Here is a 20,072-nt window from a genome sequence, read left to right as displayed (position 1 = left end):
ACGAGCCCTGGCCATTTGCCTTTGGGGCCCCCCCGTGCAGAGCTCCACGCTGGCGTTGGCACGTCTCTGCGGGAGCGATCAGGGATTGGCAGGGCAGGGGCAGGAAGAGCTTGGGCCGGGCCGGAAAACAACAGCAAGGGTGGAAGCAAACACGGCAAACGCCGGCATTTACGCTGCCGAGTCCCGTTCGTGATCTCCGCTGCTCATTTAGTTCGTTTGATAGTTGTCGAGGGGGGAGGAAGAACTAATTAAACCACAGGGAAATGGTTTGCAAGTCGCTACCATCCCCCTGCCCRGCCATTCAGGAGCGTGAATCCGAGCTGGATCGCAAGAAACGTAAGCTAAAGCCATTGGATTTCCTACGCCAAGCCAACGGTAACCAAATTGCACGCTCCGGGGTGCAAGCTGGGATCTCGCAGGCRTCGGCAAGGCTCGCGTATGACGCTGGTTTGAGGGCTCTGGGCTCTCCAGCTCTCCGCGGAGGGTCCGCCGGAAAAACGCATCGCCCCTGGGCAAGCGCCGCGGAGCTGGAGCCGCCCTGCCGCAAGGGTCCGTGCCGGCAGGAAAGCGCGTAACGCCCCCGGTCCTTGGCTTGCTGGGCACCTCTGCCGGCGATGCCAGAGCCGGCGTAGGCAGATGGAGGAGGTATTTCAAACGCTGCTGGGGGCGAGTGCCTGCAGCCCTGGGGAGGAAGGGGCAGAGGCGGATGCTGCTTGGATGCTGCCGCAGCGGCGGGAGGGCGGGCGGCGTGGTTTGCCCTGAGCCGTGCTCGCTCCCGCTGCCGCCCTTGAAATACATCCCCGATTCGTTCCTAAACGCCGCTGGGAGCGCGGGGCGAGGCAGCGCGTTAGGGGAAGCGCATATCTGTTAGAGGATTTATAGAGCCGGGGGCTCTCCGCTGGGCTGGAGGAGTTTCATTGCCCCGGGAGAATGACTTTTTTATTGCAGAGTTTATTAGTATTTTTTTGAACGCGCCGGAAGGAATTGAGCAACCAGCCGACACTGTTTCGCTGCCTGGGGAAATTCATTACGGCTACCGTAAAACAGGGACCCGCCGTAACGGCTCGGAAATCACTGTGGCGCCTTTCAGAGCAAATTCCTGCTCGCCGTTCGAATCTTCACCGGGTCGCCGGGAATCCTTTCCAAATTCCATCCGAAACAGGGTTGGAGCGCATGGGGCAAGGAGAGGCGCGTGCACCGATGGCCCGCGTGCCGAAGGCAGGCTGGCAGGCCGTCGTCGTGCCCGCATGGTGCCCACGTGCAAGGTCGCACCTTCCTGCAGGCAGGCGGACGTTGCTGCCGCGCGGCTGCCCGCGACCACGTGCGTGCGATGCGAACAAGCACTCGGGGGTTTCTCTGCCAAAGCACATGGGGCCCACGTGTCCCCTGGACGCTGCTCTGCCTTGTCCCAGCGGGACGTATTGGCCACATGCTCCTTTGAAAGGAGCTGTCACGAGTTGCTTGGAGTTGATGGTTTCCTCATTGCCTGACGGGCTCGGCCACGTCGGCAGCGCCTGCCTGCGAGGACCCGGCTGCGCCTCCCCCTCCGCGCAGGCAGGGACGCTGCCCTCAGCGCCGCTTTTCCAGGCGAAGGGCTGGACGTGGGGCACAGCGCTGCGGCGTGGAGCTCCCCGACCTCCAGCCCCCGGCTCGGCAGGAGCCCGAGCGAGACCCGACCCTTCGCAGTGTCTCCCTCCTCCTCCTCCTCCTCTGCCTCCACGTCTCGCCTCGCTGGTGCTCCTTCGCTCGGCGGAGATACCGGCCGCAGAGCTGGCGATGCAGGGAAGGAGCTCGGGGAGGGAGACGGGGCACAGCGGGAGGGCCGGGGGGGCCACGGCGCTAGCGGCACCGCGCCAAGTGACGACGGTCCCTGCTTGGTCCCCTGGGAAGGGATTTGGCTCAGCATGGGGGGAGAAAGGAGCCGGCGCAGGCCTGCAAGAAYGGCCGGGGAGCCGCGAAGGGGACTGCGAGCCGGCCCGGCTCCGTGGCTTTCCCGGACCAGGACAGAGGAAACGGCCGGTCCCCAAACCCCCAGCCCCGGGTCCTGCCTAGAGCCCCGGCAGAGCAGGGGACACCGTGGGGACACGGCCCGGCCGTTGCCRTCGGGGCTGGGAACCCTGCCGTGCCGTGCCGCCGGCTGAGCCATCCCCGCTGCTCCCCCGCTCCAGCAGCTGGAAACATCTGGCTGCGGCGGGCTTGCTAAATCGATGAGAGAAGGAATCCAGCGCACTGCTGCCGTTCCCACACTCCAGCCGCTCCCAGCGGCTCCGGTTTCGGCACGCAACGGCTCAGCCAAGCGGCGAGGCTGCCCCCGGCCCCGCCGCTCGGATCCGTCGCGGCTTCCATCGCGTGGCCGAGGCGGGATGGGCACCCTGAAACGCTCGGAGGCGCAGATCGCCCCCGGCAGCTCCCGCGGAGCTGGGCCTTGCGCGGGGCCGGCTGGGGATGCGGCGATGGAGTGCCACCTGCTCGGAGCGGCTCTGCCGGCTCCTCTGGATGCGGGTTGCTGTAGCAACCCCGCTGGCAGGAGCGCGGGAGGGAGGTGTCAGCGCCAGGCGCTTTGTTCCGACTGGGAACATCCTCCCCTTGGCCACGGGGGAGACAGCGGGGGCATTTTCGGGAGCGGGAGCCGCTGGCGGTGCCGGGGGCCAGYGGTGGCTTCCCCACCCCATCCCACCCCACGCCGTGCCGCAGGGACGCAGCACTGCATGTTGGTGCTGCAGACGGAAACTTAGGGCTGCTGCTGCCTTCTCCCGCTGTGGGTGCTGGGCTCAGGACCCCGGGGGGGCAGCACCCAGCCGGCCCCGCCGGGACGGAGGAGCTGAGGGTGCCAAGAGCGTTACGGGATGGACCCGCCTGGGGATATCAGCGCGGGGATGGATGTTATATTGCTGTTACCATGAGGTTCGAATGCATGTCCCCTCCGAAATCTCGCCGTTGCCCTAAAGATCATGTGTTAAAAGCCTTAAAATTCATCTTTCCAGCCTGTGGATCTGCTGAGATCCCGATCTGGTGAAACGCTCCCCTGCTCTCGCGGCCGGCCCAGTGCTGTGCTGCCCCATCCCCGCTCCCTCCGGGATGAACCCTTCCCGACAGCACAGGGCCTTTCATTAGCTCCTGGGCCACGGCGAAGATTTAATAAGGCACTTAATGACTTCATTACTTGTTTCCTGCTAAGCCTCGTTCCGGGAGCTGGACCAGGGCTATYGAACACACGGAGAAGCTGCTAGGCCAAGCTGGGGCAGATGTCGTTCCCCTCCGAGCGTTTCATCCGCCTTCCTTCCGGGAGGGCGTTTGCTGCCCCTGTTGGGTGCCCCCACGCACCCGGCGCCAGCTGATGCTCGCCGGCCCCCCCTTACCCTGCTGCACAACAGCCTTTAACCTGCTCGATTTAACACRTCTCAGCAGGGCCGTCAGCCCACGTCACCGCCTCCCGGGATCGCTYGTAAATCCGAGCCGGCTCGTGCGGTTTCGGCGTGCAGGTCCRCGGGGGGGGGTGTCTATAGGGGTACGCGTGGGCATGCGCGCGGGTGTTTTGTAGGTGCGTGCTTGCCCGCGCGGGTGTGCACGCCTGGCGGAGACGCGAGACGGGCAGAGCCGCGGGGCTGCACCCGTAGCTAGATGGGTCGGGTACGCGCTGGCAACGGCTGGCAATCAGCCCCGGGCCGGTCCGGCAGGCTCGAGCTTCCCCGGTCCCCAGCGCCGCGGTGCTGCTGCCAGCTTCCAGGACAGTCTGCCCAAGGCCGCTCCAGCCAACACCTCTGCCTGGATAAGAGCCAGAACAGGGCTTGCAAAAAGCCCTGATGTTCCTTGAGGTCCTGCTGGCTGGGAGCAGAGAGGCTCGGTGGTGCTGCCTGCAGCGCCGGATCCGCGTCGCCAGGCTGGAGCGTGCTCCAGGGGCAGGTTTGGGGTCGTTCCTCCAGGACCGGCAGGGTCCTGCCTGCTCGGCCCCACGGAGCAGGGTTAGCAGCACTTTGGGGTTGCGTGGCTGTAGTTGGTCTCCCATCACTTGGGTTCAGGCTCCGAGGTCTCAGATACTCCTCTGAGATGTTTGCACATCTGCCGCCACGGTGCTGCCTTCCCACCCCTCCTGGACGGCCCCCAGGTTTGGGTCCCCCCCAGCTCCTGCCTCAACCCGGAGGGACGTTMCCGGTGCAGGGCTGCCTGCCGCCGYGTGGCAGAGAGGCCAGGCCCCTTGCCGTGTCCGGTATGCCGAAAGCTGCAGGCAGAGCTCGGCTGGCATTCCTGCACGCAAGGGCCGCAGCTCCCGGGGCRGCAGCGCAAATCCCTGGAAATGAGTGTCCCAGCGTGGCTCATGCTGCCCCTTCCTGGCCCCCACCCCCCGGCCTCGCTGGCTGCTGCCCAGCACCTCCTTGCTGGAGGAGCCATCCCCCATCGCAGCAGTGCTCCCGTCCCTGCTTCCAGGGAGTCCCAGGGGCCGGATCAGGGCTGCACCGGGTGAGGGGACTCCCCCAGACCGTGGAGGTTCAGGCCAGGGATGAGCCGCCGGGTGAGTCGTGCCGGCAGAAAGCGGCCGTCCCGGTGTGGCCACYGGGGGAAGCCTGCAGGCGCCGAGGGGCTGCCGGCACCCCGTGAGTGCCATGTGGGACCAGACTGGGGCAATGGTGGTGGGTCACCCTGCTGGCTCTGAGCAGATCAGGCCAAGGCTGGGGGCCTGAGCTCTCATCTTGGTTTCTCTGCCACACGCCGCGTGTCTGGACAGGGTCTCCTGGGTGTCGGTGACGGCTGAGAGCCTCCCATGGCAGCCGTGGTGAGCCCACGCGCCATCGGTGTCTCTGCTTCTCCTCACCGCTGTCCCCTGCTCCTTCCTGGCCATGGGGACACTTGGAGGTGGTTTTTCTTGGTTGTTTAGTGAGATTGAAACCCAGATGCAAGCCTGGGAGCTCCATCAAGCTGTGCCGGCCCTGCTCCTCTGCCATCTCAGTGGGCAGAGCTGGGGCTTGGAGGGACAGCACGACCCTGGGGAGGACCTGACCTCCAGCGATGTGGTGCAGGCAGGGGCTGGACACCTGGCGGAGGATGGAGCCCCTGGCACCGGATGGGACACGAGGGGCCTGGCACTCGGAGAGGATGCGGGGCGGGAGCTGGCAGCGGCTGTGCCGCGGGGGGCCGGGCACATGGGAAAGCCGGGGCATATTAAGCGATGCAGTCGGAAGGGTGCAGAGTCAGGAGCTGATACCTTTAAGGCCTCGTCCTTCTCTCTCCGCAGACCCCGAGTCCCAGAGGAAGAGGACGGTTCAGAACGTGCTGGACCTACGGCAGAACCTGGAGGAGACCATGTCCAGCCTGAGGGGCTCCCAGGTGTCTCACAGGTGAGGCCCGRACTCCGGACCTTTCCCAGGAGCCCCATCCCCTTGTTCCCCTAAGCTGGTGTCTTTCCTGGGGGCAGAGATGGAGTCCAGGATGGCCGAGGGAAGCAGCCSTGCTCCAGGTGAGGGCTGTCTAGCTGGGAGAGGGACCTCACCTTCCCCTGTGGCCTAGGGACCCTGCACCTGGGTGCTTGGAGAGACACCCCCAAATCAGGCTGTGCAGGGCAGTGGCTTGTGGCTGCCATGGGACCCTCAAAACTGTAGGTAGGACCTCTGCCCTGGGCTGTATGAGGGCATGGGAGAGTCAGTGAGGTTGTCCCAGTGCTTTCTGGGGGCTGCCTGTTCCTGGGAGAGCACCCCTAGGTGGGAAAGGGGGGCTCTTTGGCCCCATTCCCCCCGAGGAGAGGCCGTCAGATGGGGACCTCAGCTCCACCCAGCCCCTGGCCAGCGAGGAATGGCCAGAACCGGCCTTGCTGATGAGATGATGGAGGTGGGGGACAGGCGGTGCTCAGTGTGAGGGTCTCCGGCCTTGGACAGAGCTGGTGCTTCTGGCCCCGGGCCTGATGCCAGCCCTCGGCACAGTGCCACACAGCCACCCGTGGGTGTCCTGTTGCTGCAGGCATGGAGGGGCAGCAGCCCCCAGCCTGGGCTCCCACGGGGGTTGGGACCCCATCTCCGGTGGTGCTCCAGGGCTGACGCTGGCTCATGTGTGCTGGGGCTGTGGGGATGGGACAGGGGCTGCGACTGGTGGTGGCACCGAGGGGAAGCTACAGGAGATGCTGGCCAGTGGCTGGGGGTGAAGCCTGTTCCCTGAGTTTGGATGTCCTCCCACGGACAACCAGAATTAACAGTGTCCACAGTGCCTGCACAGATGTGGACCACAGGGTAGTCACTACCCCCATCTGTGACTCAGTTTCCCTGCCTGTACGTAGAGGTGATGATGGATAAATCCTCAGACAGAGCTGGCCAGGTGCCTGGGCAGCCCATATGGAGAGGTCTGGTACCCCTTGGGGCTGAAGAAAGCAGAGCCTGCTGGCAGCAGGTGCTGGAGCAGCGGGTGAGAAGGAGGATCTCCAGCACCCTTCCATCCCCAGTGATTTGCAGTGGGTGCTTGAGCAGCTGCATTTTTAAGCCTGGGCTTTGCAGGGAGGCTGTGTGGTGTGGCAAGTCCCGATGCGTGCCAAGAAACGTGTGAACATCCATCTCCTGGTGTTTGTTGCCACCTCGTGGCTTCACTTGATGCCTCTCATTTTTGTATTGGAAGGGGCAATAAGCAGAAGCTTCCTACCCCTCCCTTCGCCCACCGCTCGTAATTACAGACCTCCTCTGCATCCCCCCCTTAATCTTGGCTTTGTCCAAGGTGAAGAATCCTGGTCTATTTAGCTCTTCCTCACCCGGAAGCTGTTCTAGCCCTTGCTTGTCCTTGCTGCACTTTCCAGATCTTTTCCAAGCTGGAAGAAGCAGAGCATTCAGGGAATGGGAGAGGCAGGGATTTATACAGGGCTGCAGTGATTTTCACTGAGCTGGCGATTTCTGGGAATTATCCGTTATAGCTCCACAATCTCGGCGTAAGAGCTGATTCGCAGCCTGGCACAGCTCTCATCGAGTTAGGCTTGCTTTGCGTTGCTTTGCATTCATCTGTGTCAAATTTTATCCGCTGCTTTCTCGCCGTGTCGCTCAGCTCGGCAGTTTCTTTGCAAATCTTCCGTCAGCCCAGATCTTAGGGAAGTAGGGCAAGGATATTAATGGCAATTAAATTAGTGTTGCTGGTGGGTTTTGTCTCCTTACTATCACCTCCTTTCCCGGATGATTTGTGAATACGTTGCATAACTGAGGCCTCGGCTGGATCCCTGCCCCAGAGAAATCTGACCATTAATAGATGGTGGGAATAGCCCAGCGATGCTTTTACCCCTGCTTTTAAGCAGTTCTTAGCTATGTGAGGATCCTTCCTCTTATTCCATGGCAGCTGAGTTTATTTGGAAATTTAATTTGCCTTTGGTGAGGGAACTCCTCAAGTGCCGTCTAGTAGCCTGGATGAGCTCCAAGAGCTCCAGGACATTCATGTGCCTGATTTTCCTTTACCAAAGCCCTGCCGGCTCTTCCCCCCTATATCGTAATGATGTATGTACCCACTAATTCTGTTCTTTGGGACAGTTTCAACAAACTTGTCCAATACAGATGTCATCTATTGTCCTCTGGATCTGCCCTGGATCTCTTCGACTTTTGTGTCCCGGCAGCCTCCTCCAGCTCTGGTGCTGAGGCAGTTGTGACCGCGGTGAGAGGTCCAYGGTTTCCTTCTTTACCTTTTGCAGAGCTGCTCCTGGCAGCTGTTCCCGTTCCTGTTCTCTAACCTCTTCCGCAAATTAAGGCAGGTTCTCCGACGAGCCTCTTGTAGAGACGAGCCAGAGTGTGGGGACTCCTTGAACTCCTCCATAGTCAATGTAGATGTAAAAAATATCTCTAATTTGTCTATTACAGCTTTATTCCCAGGACACTCCTCCTGCGGTTTGGTTATGTGCTGTTCCTGCAAGCTCGCCGGCAGGCTTCTTGCACCCATGTGCTTGGAAGAGGATTTATTGTTCTGTTTTATTCCTCTCAGAAATTATTCCTCAAACTTTTTTGTTTTCCTTGCTGCGTTCTTCCATCCAGTGGTACCTCCCTACAGCTGTTGATCTTGCAGGGAGGCGGAGGCAGGGTGAGGACCGATGGTCCCTCCAACGGTTGGAGTCTGCCTTCTTTGCTATTTCCCCATTAGAGTTCAACGTTGTTTATGAAATATGTCACCTTACTTCTGACAACCTCTTTACCCTGCTGTTGAGCTACACCAGCTTCCCCTGGGGCTTTCTGAAGTCTCATTTGGCTACATGGTTTGCATTGGCTCTGAGCTGCTGGTAGAACATCTTTAAATAGCCTTTGGGCTTCCTACAAAAACTCTCCCCTTGTAGCTGTCCCTTTTAGTTCCGTTTTAACAAACTTCCTCGTTTTTATGTAGTTCCCTCTTTTAAATTCAATACTGTAGTCAGGTTTTGGCTTTTGTTGCTCCTGCAGGAATGTTTAATCCAAGTACAGCGCGGTCACAGCTAGGGAATAGCTCATTGATAGTAACGTGAGCCAAATCGAGGGCTATGGGTTCCTGAGTAGCTGCTCCAAGAAGTAATCATTTTTGGCGTCTAAATTTAGTCCTTGCATCACTCCCTGACATGCTGTTTGCCCAAAATACACCCGGAGGAGTGAGGGGAGTAGCTCAAGCCCCCATTCCTGCTGTGCTTCCTGCCCTCGCAGCCTCCTGGCTGGTTGTCGTGCATCGCACTCGCTGCCAGCCCCGCGCGGCGCTGGGTAACGCCGTCGCGGGGTGTCTCCTCCTGTTTAGACCTGGGATTTCCCTCTGCGAGGATTTGATGTTACATGTCGGCGCAGTTATCCGATTCCCCGGTTCGCCCCTAAGCTTGCTTTCATGCACGGCCCCCTCCTCCCCGGCACAGCTCCTTGATGCCACGTCCTCTGGGATTAGCGTGCCGCAAGCTCAACTGGTTGTACTCTGGGTCTTGGGGAAACCGAGGCACAGTGAATCAGGCTGCAAAAGCCGGGCTGTTGAAATGCAGGTAGGGAAATGGCTAGGATAGGGTGCATCTGCCCCGTGGGACAGTCGTGGCAGGGTGCAGAGGTGGGTGGCACGTGGTGACGGAGCCTGTGGGTCACTCACGTCTCTCCAGACCGCTTCTAGGGGGGCTTCCCGCAGCTCTGTGCAGGCAGCTAAGGCCCTGCGGGCTTGAAAATGGGGAGCTAAGGTGGAAAGTCTGCTGGAGCGTGCGGGAGCGGGGTCCTCGCTCGCCTACGACTCCCCTGGGATCAGGGGCTGCAGGGAGGCAGAGACACCCATAGCACCCCAGGTCCYCCTCCGCAGTCCCTGCAGGGCAACGGGCATGGTCAAACACCAGTTGACCATGGTGTGGATAGTCCAGCTGTCCAAGTGGCAGGGCAGCCGCCCTGGGCCCATTCCCCATCAGACTCGCACCGTGCCTCAGTTTCCCTATTTGTATAACAGCAGCGGCAGCACTGCCTTGCCTTGCTGGGGCAGCAGGCTGCCCGTGAGTCCCCGAGGAAGATGAGAGCTCCTGGCGCCGCAGTGGCCCTTCTCCGCCGGGGGCCTGGCAGGATGGTACTGGGGAGGCTTTGCTGGGAGCGTGCAACACATGTGGCTCTGCTGGCAGCGGGCAGGGCAGGAGGGGACCGTCCCTGCCAGCCGCGAGGGGGCTCGGGGTGACCCTGAGTCCGCACTCCTGGCATCCTCCAGCCTTGCCCAGATGCTTCAAGAGGGGCAGTTTTGTTTCTGGAGCGCTTGCAGCCCCTGTTTTGGGGGGGACAAGACCGCCACTGCCCATTGGGCCCTGCCCTAACGTCCCCGCTCTGCCTTGTACCCCGCAGCTCCCTGGAGATGACCTGCTACGACAGCGACGAAGCCAACCCCCGGAGCGTGTCCAGCCTGTCGAACCGCTCGTCCCCGCTGTCCTGGCGCTACGGGCAATCCAGCCCCCGCCTGCAGGCCGGGGACGCGCCGTCGGTCGGGGGGAGCTGCCGCTCCGAGGGCACCCCCAGCTGGTACATGCACGGCGAGCGGGCGCACTACTCGCACACCATGCCCATGCGCAGCCCCAGCAAGCTGAGCCACATCTCCCGGCTGGAGCTGGTTGAGTCGCTGGACACGGACGACGTGGAGCTGAAGTCGGGCTACATGAGCGACAGCGACTTGATGGGGAAGACCCTGACAGAGGATGACGACATCACCACGGGGTAAGTGCCCATGCCGCAGCTCGTGGCCGGTTCGGGGCTTTCCTAGAGGCTTGACCACCTCCCGTTCGGCTGTTTCCAGCCAGCGGTGGAGGGGGCACTCGGAGCAGCGGGATGAATGGAGGATCATGCAGGTCACCACCAATACGGCTGGGTAGATCGTGTCTCCCAGGTGGCTGCTACAGTTGGAGATGTTTCCCCTCCAGTGAGGCGGTGTAGCCCTTGCAGTGCTGGTGCTGAAAGAGCCAAGTGGCTCTGAGCCGGCTGGGGCTGCTCTGCCCCTCGCTGCCACCCCCGCGAGCGAGTCCCCAGGCTGGGCCACGCTGCTTTCCTGTTGCACAGGGTGCGTCAGGCTTGATTTGGGTGTTTCCAGAGGAGAGGACTGAGAAATGCTTACGGTAAGTGGCTGTGGGACATCAAGGCCAGGACCCTGCTGCTGCTTTCAGAAGAGCTCTCCCAGTTTACGGCAGGGGAGCTGAGCTGCCCTGTCTGACCTGCCAAGGCACAGTGGAGACATCACGGGTCCAGCCAGGAGATCTGGTGGCACGTGGTGGGACAGGCTGCGGGAGTCTCAGGACCCCAGTAGAGCGCAGGGTCCCAAATTGTCCTTGCTGATGGGTGGCACCGCGGTCCTGCTGAGCAGGATCCCCTGGTTCTGGGCCCCCATCTGCCTCCATCCCTCCACCCGGCAGGGTCGGGACATCTCCTGCTGTGCCATACAAGGTTTTTGGGCTTGTGTTGCTCTGTGTGGGGTGTTCCCTTCACCCCCAGTGGCTTTAGCCTGGGGAAGACCCCCAGCCTCCCAACACCCTGCCCATGAAGGGGCTCCGCAGGGAAGGATGGTGCCCGCAGGAGGGCAGGTTGCTCAGCGCCCAGCAGGATGCAGGCGTCAGGCTACCAGGATCCAGCCAACTGCTGGCCAGTGCTGAGGAGCGTGAGGGTGAAGGGGACGGGTGGGTGCAGCCCGGCATGACCATTGCTCACATTTTCTTTCAAAACGTGTCCTGCTCCCGTTGAGCTGTTGAGGTGCCCCCTGGCTCTGGCTGGGGTCCAGGGTTTCGGCATTTTGGAGGTTTCCTGTTTCAGTGCATGAGAAAATAAATAACTCCAGCATTTGATTTGTCCCAGAGCAAGAGAGGAGGTATTTGGCCTGCTGACAGCGCTGCTCCAGCTGCAGCTTCCTTCATGCTTGGCCCTCGCTCTGCAATCCCCAACCTGCTGCTGCAGGGCCGGGGCGGCTGGTCGTGGGGCTGGGAATCGGACCGGTGTAAACACGGACGTGTCTCGTGGGGCTGCCCCGTGCTCAAGAACAGTGGTGCCTTGTGCTGGCTCGGCGCGGTCCCCTCCTGGGGACCATCAGCCATCACTTGGCAGCAAGAGATGGCACATCACCTCCTCGTGCCACTGGCCACGGGAGACGTGCTGGGGCCAAAGCGGGGTATTGCTACAGGTCTGGCTGTCGGGGTGAAGGACTCCAATCCTCCCTTTCTCCCGCCTTGTCTCTTCTCTTGGAGCTGCTCTTGCAGGCAGATAACCTTGGCGTGTCCTTGCCTGCAGAGGCAGCGCCAAGAGCAGATGAATCTGAGTGTTGCTTCATCTCCATCAGCAACTGGCCCGGGCAATGCGCGGGCTCTGGCAGCAAGGGACAGTCCTGGGTGCAGCCTTGTGCCCTGTCCGGGCTCCGGCCCTGCACACTGCTCCAGGCAGGGTTAATTTTCTCCGAGCCTCGGGAATGAAGCAGCCTCAGCCCTGCGCTGCTGCAGCTCCTGCGAGACCCCCGCAGCGCCGCAATCCCCCGGCGCAGGGCGAAGCTTTCAGAGCTGCGCTGCGCTGGGCTGACGGTGCCCCCGGCCCGGCCTCCTCGGCTGGCTCTGACCCGCGCGTCCCGGTGCCGCGCTGGGAGAGCCGCCTGCAAGGAGGGGGGCYGAGGTAGGTGAGCCGCGGCCGGCACGTGGGGGCCTGTCCTTCGGGGCAATGTGGGGGTCAGTCTTGCCGAGGTGTGGGTGGTTTGGGGGATCCGGGCGGTGGGGTGCGTGCGTTGCCCTGCTTGCCAAGGGCTCGGGCTGGGTGTCCCACATGGGCACCTCTGCCGCGCCGGTTAATGTGGCCTCGGCGCAAGCTGCCCGGCACAGGGGACCTGCAACACCGGAGCTGCCGGCGGGGAAGCCGGAGCAGCCGTGGGCCGGCAGCTCTGGGCTAGCAACTCCGTCCCTTGGCTTCCGCAGGCACGTTAGGCTCGGGTTTGGGTCTCCGGGCAGCATCGCTCGGCGTGACCGCTTGCTGTTTGCTGCCCCTGCTGCGAGACCCTGCAAGGATGCGATGCTGAAGGCAAAGCGTTCCCACCCTCTTCCGCGTTTCCCGCTTCTCCTCCCTGGCTGCCTGCACTCGGTCGCCTGATCTGAGAAGCTCTGGCAGCTCCTAGGCGCTCGGATGCGGGAGCTGGGAGGCGCTCCGGGGTTTGGAGAGTGCCCTGCGCGACGCAGTCCTTTCCGCTGGCTGCCTTTCGCCAGATCGTTCGCCATCCAGCCCCGTTTGCCCGGCTGCTTCCCCGCACACGGTGCCGCTGGCAGAGCTCTGGGACACCAGGGCAGGGCGTAGGGTCTGGCACTCCGTGGAGGCTGCTCGCAATGTCCCCAGAGCCGGTTGCCAGGCCGCGATGCCGTCCCTGCCGTGGTTCATACCCGGTGCCGAGGGCTCAGCACCAGTACGGCTCGCCGCAGCTGCTTCCAGGCCTGCTGAGCAAGGTGCCGGGCTGCAGAGACCCACCGTAGGGCCTCGGTTGTGCCTCAGTTTCCCTCCTTCCACCCTGCCTGCTGGGGGCAGGCCGTACCCGGGTTCTGGCACAGGAGGGATGCTCCTGGATGGAGAGTGGCGTTTGCCCGGTGCGGAGGGGGGCTGAGGACCAGGCCAGGCTGTCTCGATCCTTGAACCTTCGGTGGCAGAGTCCTGGGTACCTGGGACCGGGGCCAGCACAGTCGCCAAGCAGGATTTGACCTTGGCGGGGCGAAGGCAGGGGAAACTTGGCTGGGCCGTGGTGGGGCGCGAGCCGGGCTGCCAGGAGCGCCAGGGCTGCCGAGCCCGTGCCTTCGCGCTGGCTCCGAGTGCTGCGGCAGCGCCGGTGCCTCGCGCGTGCTCGGGGCTCCTGGCGTCTGCTCTGACTGCCTCGTTCCCCTGATTTTTTGGGGGGCAGAAGGCAAAGGAAAGGAAGACGGGAGAAGGGTTTGTGTCGCCCACTGTGGCGGTGCGGGTAGCCATCCGTGGTGGAGCATCCAAGCATCTGCGAGCCAGGTACCGGCACGGCTTGGAGCTGGGAGGAAAGTGGTGCTTGCAGCTCGCGGGCTGCCCTGGGGCACCGGGGCGGACTGCCATGAGGACGCTGATGGCAGCCCCTCGAGGGGGGCTGAGGGCTGCCTGCAGTGTCCCCCCGTAATCCGTACGCTCCAGGCGGCACCGCTCCGGGCCGTGGCCCGGCGGCCCGGCTGCTGCTGGCGCTGGCCTGGCTTGTGCTTCCTAGCAGCTACTTCAGCTCGACGCAGCCCGGAGGTCGGAGCAGATGTTTGGCTCGGCTCCCCGYGAGCGGCAGGGGAGCGGCCGGCCTCCTTCCCGGCTCCAAGCGGGATTGGCTCTCCCATCCCTCCTCCGCCCCGTGCTCGGCGCTGCCCGGGCTGGCCTGACCCCCTCGCCGTGGTCCCGGTGGGCCCAGGCGATCCCGCGGGGACCGGCCGCAGCTGAGCAGGCCACGGCCTCGCACGCGGCTCGGCACATGTGCGGGGTCCCGGCGGCCGGGGGAAGGCGTAGGAGCTGCCGCCGAAGCCGTGTCGGAGGCCGCGTTGCGCCTGGCCTCGGCGAGGCGCCTCCCTCCAGCTGAGCCGGCGGACGGGCCCAGACAGGGACCCGGTGACGCTCCCGGCCGGGCGCCGGTGCCACGGCAGCACCCTTCCCCTGCRGGCAGCGCCATGGCCGCCACCTTCGGAGCCGCCTCCATTTTGGGGCTTGCCCGGGGCATTTTGGGCTCCACCAGGCCTCATGCTGGTGCTGGGGGCACTGAGGACGTGGCGCGGCCACCCTCCAGGCCGGGGCGCCCCAGGAGGAGCGGCGGGAGGCCAACGCCAGCCGCAGGGCCTCAGCGAGCTCGGGAGGCCTCGCGCTGTTCCCGAGGCGGAGCGCGCCATTCCCGCTCGGCCTCGGGCTCCGGCTGAACAGCTGGGGCCAACTGCTCTGGCCGCGCGCCAGCCCCGGTCCCCCCCGCCACCGCTGCAAGCTCTTGGCGGAGGGATTTGGGCCCTTTCCGCCCAGGCACGTCTCCGACCTCGGCTGTTCCGCGTGCTGCCCCCCATTTCGAGCCTCGTGGAGCCGGAAGGCGAGCAAGGGCTTGGGGGTTAGCGCAGGGTCGGGGCCGCTTTCTCTCTGCCCCGTGTGCCACATCCAAAACGTGGCGCACGGTGGCAGGGTTGGTGCACGGTGCGGGTTGTGCGGGGTAGACCTGGTGCACGGTGCGGGTTGTGTGGGGTAGACCTGGTGCACGGTGCGGGTTGTGCGGGGTAGACCTGGTGCACGGTGCGGGTTGTGCGGGGTAGACCTGGTGCATGGTGCGGGGTGACGCATGGAACGGTGTAGGGTGTGCGGGGTGGCCCCCTGTCCGGCTGCCTGCAGGCTGTATGGGGAGTCGGGGTTGTGCAGCGCGCATGCTGCAGGGTGTGCGCAAATGCCGGGTGTGCAGCGGGGGTGCCTGCGTTGCACAGGGAGCTTGGGGGGTGCAGAGGGACTGTACCTACAGCGTCAGCGCATAGGTGGGGTGCGCAGTTGGGTGTGCAGCGTGCTTGTGCAAAGAGGCGTGTGCATTCGGGGCGAGGGTGTGGGGGTGTGCGGCGAGCGTGCTGGGCACAAGCGGCGTGCATGCAGTGTTGGCGCGTATGCGGGGTGCGCAGGGCACGTACCGTGTGGGTGTGGTGTCAGCCTACCTGCGGGGTGTACAGGGGGCGTACGGGGCGCACGGGGTGCGCGTGCGGTGACGCTGCTGGCCCTGCTCCGCGCGGGGCGGCCCAAGGCCGGCCGGCATTTGGGAAGCTGCTGACTTGGGCCTTGGTGGCTCATCAGTGGGGCTGAGCGCCAACACGGAGCAGAGGCGAGCCGGGGCCGGTCCTCGCACCCCCGTTGCACCCCGAGGGGAGGGAAGGTGCAGCCCCAAAGGGCCCTTTGCAGGCTGGCACCTCGTGGCCTGGCTCGGTGCCCTGGCTCTGCCCCGTCGGTGAAGCAGAGCCCGCAGATCCCACGTGCACAGCGGCCCAGGCAGCTGCACGCCGAGGTGTCTGAGGCCACGGGCTTGTCCAGACAACGGGGAAAAATGGGAATTTCGCAAGCAGGCTGAGTCACGCCGGCTCCCCCACCCCAGCGCTGGCTGGGACTCTCTGACCTCCTCCTGCTGCAGCCTGGCCCCCCGCGGGGCCCGGAGCAAGACTTCGTGTGTCCCCGTTTCCAAAGCAGCCGGAGCTCCCCGGATGGGGATATGCTTCCTCCGGGGTTTCCACCGCTCCGGGAGGGTGTGGAGGGGTGGCCTGGCTCCCCCGCAGCGGGGCCGGCTGAGCTCAGCAGCGGCGCTGGCGTGGCAGGCGGCCGCGCGGTCCAGGTTCACCACTGATCTCATCGCCGCAAGCGGACGAGCGTCGGGAACCGTCGCGACGGCATCGGCCGAGCCGCCCCGCGCTGCCTCAGCCCTGCCTGGGGAAATCGGACCCCGCTATTACCGTGATCCGCAGAGCGGAGCCGCGGCGGCCGGTGGGGAGGAGGGGGGGGCGCCGGGTTTTTGCAGCCTGCCGCCGGGCTCCCTCGTCGCGTTGGTGCCAGGACCCGCGCCGCCTCGCCGGGGACCTGTGCGGGGGCACCCGCACCCCCGCCGGCTAGCTCCGGGGCGCCCAGAAGCAGGATTGCCTTGCGGGCAGAGYGCTACACTGGCTTTTGGGAAGCGATGCTGCTTCTCCTGTTGCGTGAGCTCAGGCGACTCAGTCCCCRCTCCCTGCCTCAGTTTCCCCGTCTGCAAGGTCTCTGCACCCTAGAGGAAGGGTGCTGGGTGCAGGCACTCAAAGGGCGAGCTGTGCTCCCGGGAAAGCACCCTCGCCCCGCGTGGGGTGCACGGCCAGGCAGGAGGAGGGCCGCGTGCGGTGCGGGCGTCGCGAGGCTCCGCCGCCGTTCCCGAATGGACGTGGCGGACGTGAGGAGGGGGAAGTGGCAGCGGTAGCACCCGGGCCCTCCGGGCACAAATAGCGATTTATGAAGCTAATTAATTGTTCTTCTGCCCCATTAAGTGAATGTGATGGGAAGAGAGGAAAGAGCCCAGGCTGAGTCCGGGCTCCTTCTCGCGGAGGATGCATGGGAGCGGGATGCGCGTGGAATGGTGCTGGTGGGAGGGAGCCGTGGCCGTTAGCACGTCCGCAGAGACCCCTCGGTGCCGGAGACCGGCTGATGTGGGGCAGGACGTTTTGGCTGTAGAGACCCCAGCTGGGGGTCCCGTGCAAGCCCCTGTATTTCCTCTGCTGCAATGACCATGGCAGGGCAAGAGAAAAGGGCCACGGCAGACCGAGGGGGGCTCGTTGTCTGTTGTGGGGTGCTCCAGAAGGGACATTTGGGGACACTGGCACCGCTGACGGACAAGGCCCAGCGGGCTGGGATGACTTGGGGTGCACCAGGATACGTTCCCATGCCTGTTCCCGCTGTTAACCCGTTGCCTTCCTGCACCGGCTCCCCTGGCTCACCGTTGCGGCTGTGGGGTGACCGCCAGCCCTGGGGCCAGGGGGACACTGCTGCCAGCGGCAGCCTGGCTCCTCGTGCCACCGTCCCGCGTCCCCTCGCCCCGGCTGTCCCAGCCGGCTGGGTCGGACTGGATTCGGAGGGGGTTCTGCACAATGGGGCTCTTAGACATCGCTTTAATCGGGGCGGGTTTTCGGGAGGGCCCTGGGGATTTGGGAGCACAAGCGCTGCTGTCTTGCAGGGACACGTGTGCTTGGAAACCTCACCCGTGCCAGCATATCCCGCCTGGCAAGCGGACGGGTGTCTTTGCCGATGGCAGGAATGAGACGATTAAAACAGGGAGACTTTTAACCCTCCGGCTGCGAAAGCAGCTGCTGCTGGGGAAGCAGGTCTGCGATGACGGGCTGGAGAAGGTCCTCGAAGGGCAGAGCTGCCCCCCGTGGGGTCCGTGCCCGTGCTGGGGGTGCGTGCGCATGGCCAGGGTGCCCCTCTCCCATGCTGGGGCCAGGCCAAACCTGCTGCACCCGCTTTGCTTCCCACCGGAGCTGGACCCTGCTGCTGCCGCGTGCGGCCTCGGCCCCAGCTGTCTCCTTCCTCCTAACAGCGAGGGTGTGGAAACGCATCCTGGCTCCCTGCCATCAAATCTGTCCCGGCCCCATCGGCCGCGCCGGGCTCTGGGACTCGGGCACTGGCTTCTCGGATCCCCCTCGCCGCCTTTCCCCGCGTGCCTGGGGTGTCCGCAGCCCGGCCGAGAGGTTGATCCTCTCCGTCCTGATGGGAAGGAGGCGGCTGGGAAGGGAGCGCGGCAGCCTGCCGCGTTCGGCTCCGGGCTCGAGCGGCGCTGCCGTAACGCAGGCTGTAAGCGTGCGCGTGCGCGCACACCTGTACGTGTGCAACGCCACCCCCTGCATCCCCGTCTCACTGTTCCTGCATAGGGAAACTGAGGCACAAGGCGGTGACCTGGGGAGCGCCGGTGCAAACACGCTTGGACCGGGCTGCCCACGGGGGATTTAAAGCCAGCACGGGGCAGTCGGGTCCCCGCAGGAGCTGGTGCTCGGTGTGTGTCGGCACCTCCTTTCCGTGCCAGGCCCCTTGACAGCCCCCCATGGCCTCATCTGAGCTCTGCCCTGGCAGCTGGCTCTGGCGGGGCCGGGGGCAGCCTGCCAGGAGGAGGGGAGGGAGGCGCAGGCGTCCGTCCGTCTGTCCGTCCGTTGTGCAAGGCAGGGCGGCCCGGTGCCAGAGGGAGGGTGGAGGGATGCAACGCTCATACGGAGCGATCCCTGGCCATGCCGTGTCCGAGGGGCTCCGTGCCTCTGTGGGGTCAGCCCCGGCGAGAGGCTCCCCAGGGGAGGGGCGGGAGCCCGCTGTTTGGATGACTGCGTAGCCAAGGAGCCTTCCCGGCCCATCCCGGAAATGCGGCTGTGTTTCGCGGGAAGCAGGCGTGGACGCATGGACTATTGCATTGCTCTCCCTGCTGCTACAGGGACAAGGTGGCTTTGAGGTCTTTTGGCAAAACGCAAGATACGGTTTGAAAGCGCGGAGGAGGTTGCTGACGCTTTAAGGAAATTGCACTTCTGCAAAATCCACGGGAAGGTGTCCGTGGCGGCGCCCGCCTGGTTAAAGGCAAAATCCGATTCCGGTTGAGCGCTGCCAGGCTGACCGGACTCGCGCCTGGCCCTGGAGCCCGCAGGGCCTGCAAGGAGGTGTCGGAGCAGGTTAGCGCAGGCTGGCAGCTCCGGCCATCCTGCATCGCGGTGCCGTGTCCTGCCCGCTAGACCACGGTGTTTGGCCTCCCGCTCCTGCAGGCTGGAGCGCGGCAGCAGGTTGCGGCGCCGTCTGCAAGCGGGAGAGAGGCAGCGGCGTTCGGTGCAATTGCACCGTGCGCCTCTGGCCAAGGGCCGAAGAGCTGCGGGGAGATGGAGGATAAAGACAGAGCGGGTCCGATCGGCGGAGACGGGGAGCGCCAGGCATCGGCAGCCGCCGAGGTTCAGCGAGCGTGCCGGCGCCCGCCGGCTGCACGTCTGGTTCATCTCCCGCTACCGTGGGAGAGCCCCGATGAGCAGTTCGGAGCGACCGAGGCTGCAGTTTGGGGTGAGGGTGGGATCCTGCCCCAGTGAGGATCGAAGCAGCGGCAGCTTGCGCCAAGGACGGCGTCACGGCGCCCGGGGGGCGGGGTGCCGGCGGGAGAAATCCCTGCCGATCCCACCGCGAAACCTCCGGGCGTGAAGGGCAGCAGGACAGAGCTGAATTTCCTGCAGCGCCGCGAGAGCGGCTACAATGGCAATAAATCCCTAAGGCTGCGCAGCCGCTCGCACGTGCGTGCGCGGAGCCAGCGGCCGGCCCCCCCGCGGACGCACGGATGCAAATGCGGCCTCGCCGGGGTCGCATGTCCCCCCGCCTGTCCGTGCCATCGGGGCACAGGCTCCCAGGCACCACGGCTCGCAGGGAGCCACCACTGCAAACCCGGTCCTAAGCGCCCGAGCTCTCCAAGCGGGCCTGGCCTTTCCTGTTTCCCTGCTTTCCYGAGCCCGGGAGTAAACAGAGCCAAGCGCCGAGCGAGGATGCTCATCACAGAGGGAGCCAAGAGGCGTTGCCAAGGCGGGGGAAAGCGCTAGGAAGGAATTACTTATTTCCGAGCCCGCAGGGACCGGTTCGGAGGAGCTCAGGGCACTTTGCTGAAGCTGCCGTTAACCCTCTCGGCCCCGGGATCGGCGCGGGGTGCTGGCGGATGGGGGGAAGCCCTTGGCGGAGCCCCGAGCGGTGGCTCCGCGCGGGGGCACGCGGGGCTCGGCGAAGGGGTCCCTAGTTTCTGCCGTGCCCGCGAGGCTCTTGCTCCGGGCTGCAGCCCCTGCGCTGCTGCAAGGGGAAAAAAAAAGAGAYGCAAATTGTCTTTTTAGCCCTTAAAATGGATAATTGTGCAAGCTCGGGTGATTGCTCAGTGGCAATCCCGGGAAACTGGGACTCTTGGGAGCAGCTGTCCCTGGCAGCCCCGCATGGCCCCGGGCACGGGGAGAGGGCAGCCTGGCTGCCCCGATGCTTTCGGGGAGTAGCTTTGGGGGCAGGGCTGGGGCCGGGCCTGTGGGTCAGTGGGCCGGATGGGGGGGCACGGGGTGGCAGCGGGGCACTGGGGCTGGCAGGGGCACCGGACTGGGGGCACTGGGGGACACTGGGGCCAGGGATGCGGGGCCGTGGGCTGAAGCTGGGGGGCTG

The 20,072-nt window shown here is 64.6% G+C and overlaps 1 protein-coding gene across 1 annotated transcript in view; it reads left to right on the top strand.

Annotated features, from left to right (window-relative positions):
• The window catches only part of NAV1 (neuron navigator 1), a 69,021-nt gene that overhangs the window by 29,229 nt on the left and 19,720 nt on the right, over window positions 1-20,072 (top strand). The window contains exons 4-5 of the mRNA XM_026063795.1: window positions 5,231-5,333; window positions 9,756-10,121. Coding sequence (XP_025919580.1) covers window positions 5,231-5,333; window positions 9,756-10,121 — 469 coding nt within the window. The remainder of the gene's footprint in view (window positions 1-5,230; window positions 5,334-9,755; window positions 10,122-20,072) is intronic.

This window comes from Apteryx rowi, unplaced genomic scaffold, assembly GCF_003343035.1.
Source record: "Apteryx rowi isolate R43461 unplaced genomic scaffold, aptRow1 scaffold_200, whole genome shotgun sequence".
NCBI classification, from domain to species: domain Eukaryota; kingdom Metazoa; phylum Chordata; class Aves; order Apterygiformes; family Apterygidae; genus Apteryx; species Apteryx rowi.
The sequence above is the reverse complement of the archived record's forward strand: the minus strand, read 5'-3'. Positions and strand labels throughout refer to the sequence as shown.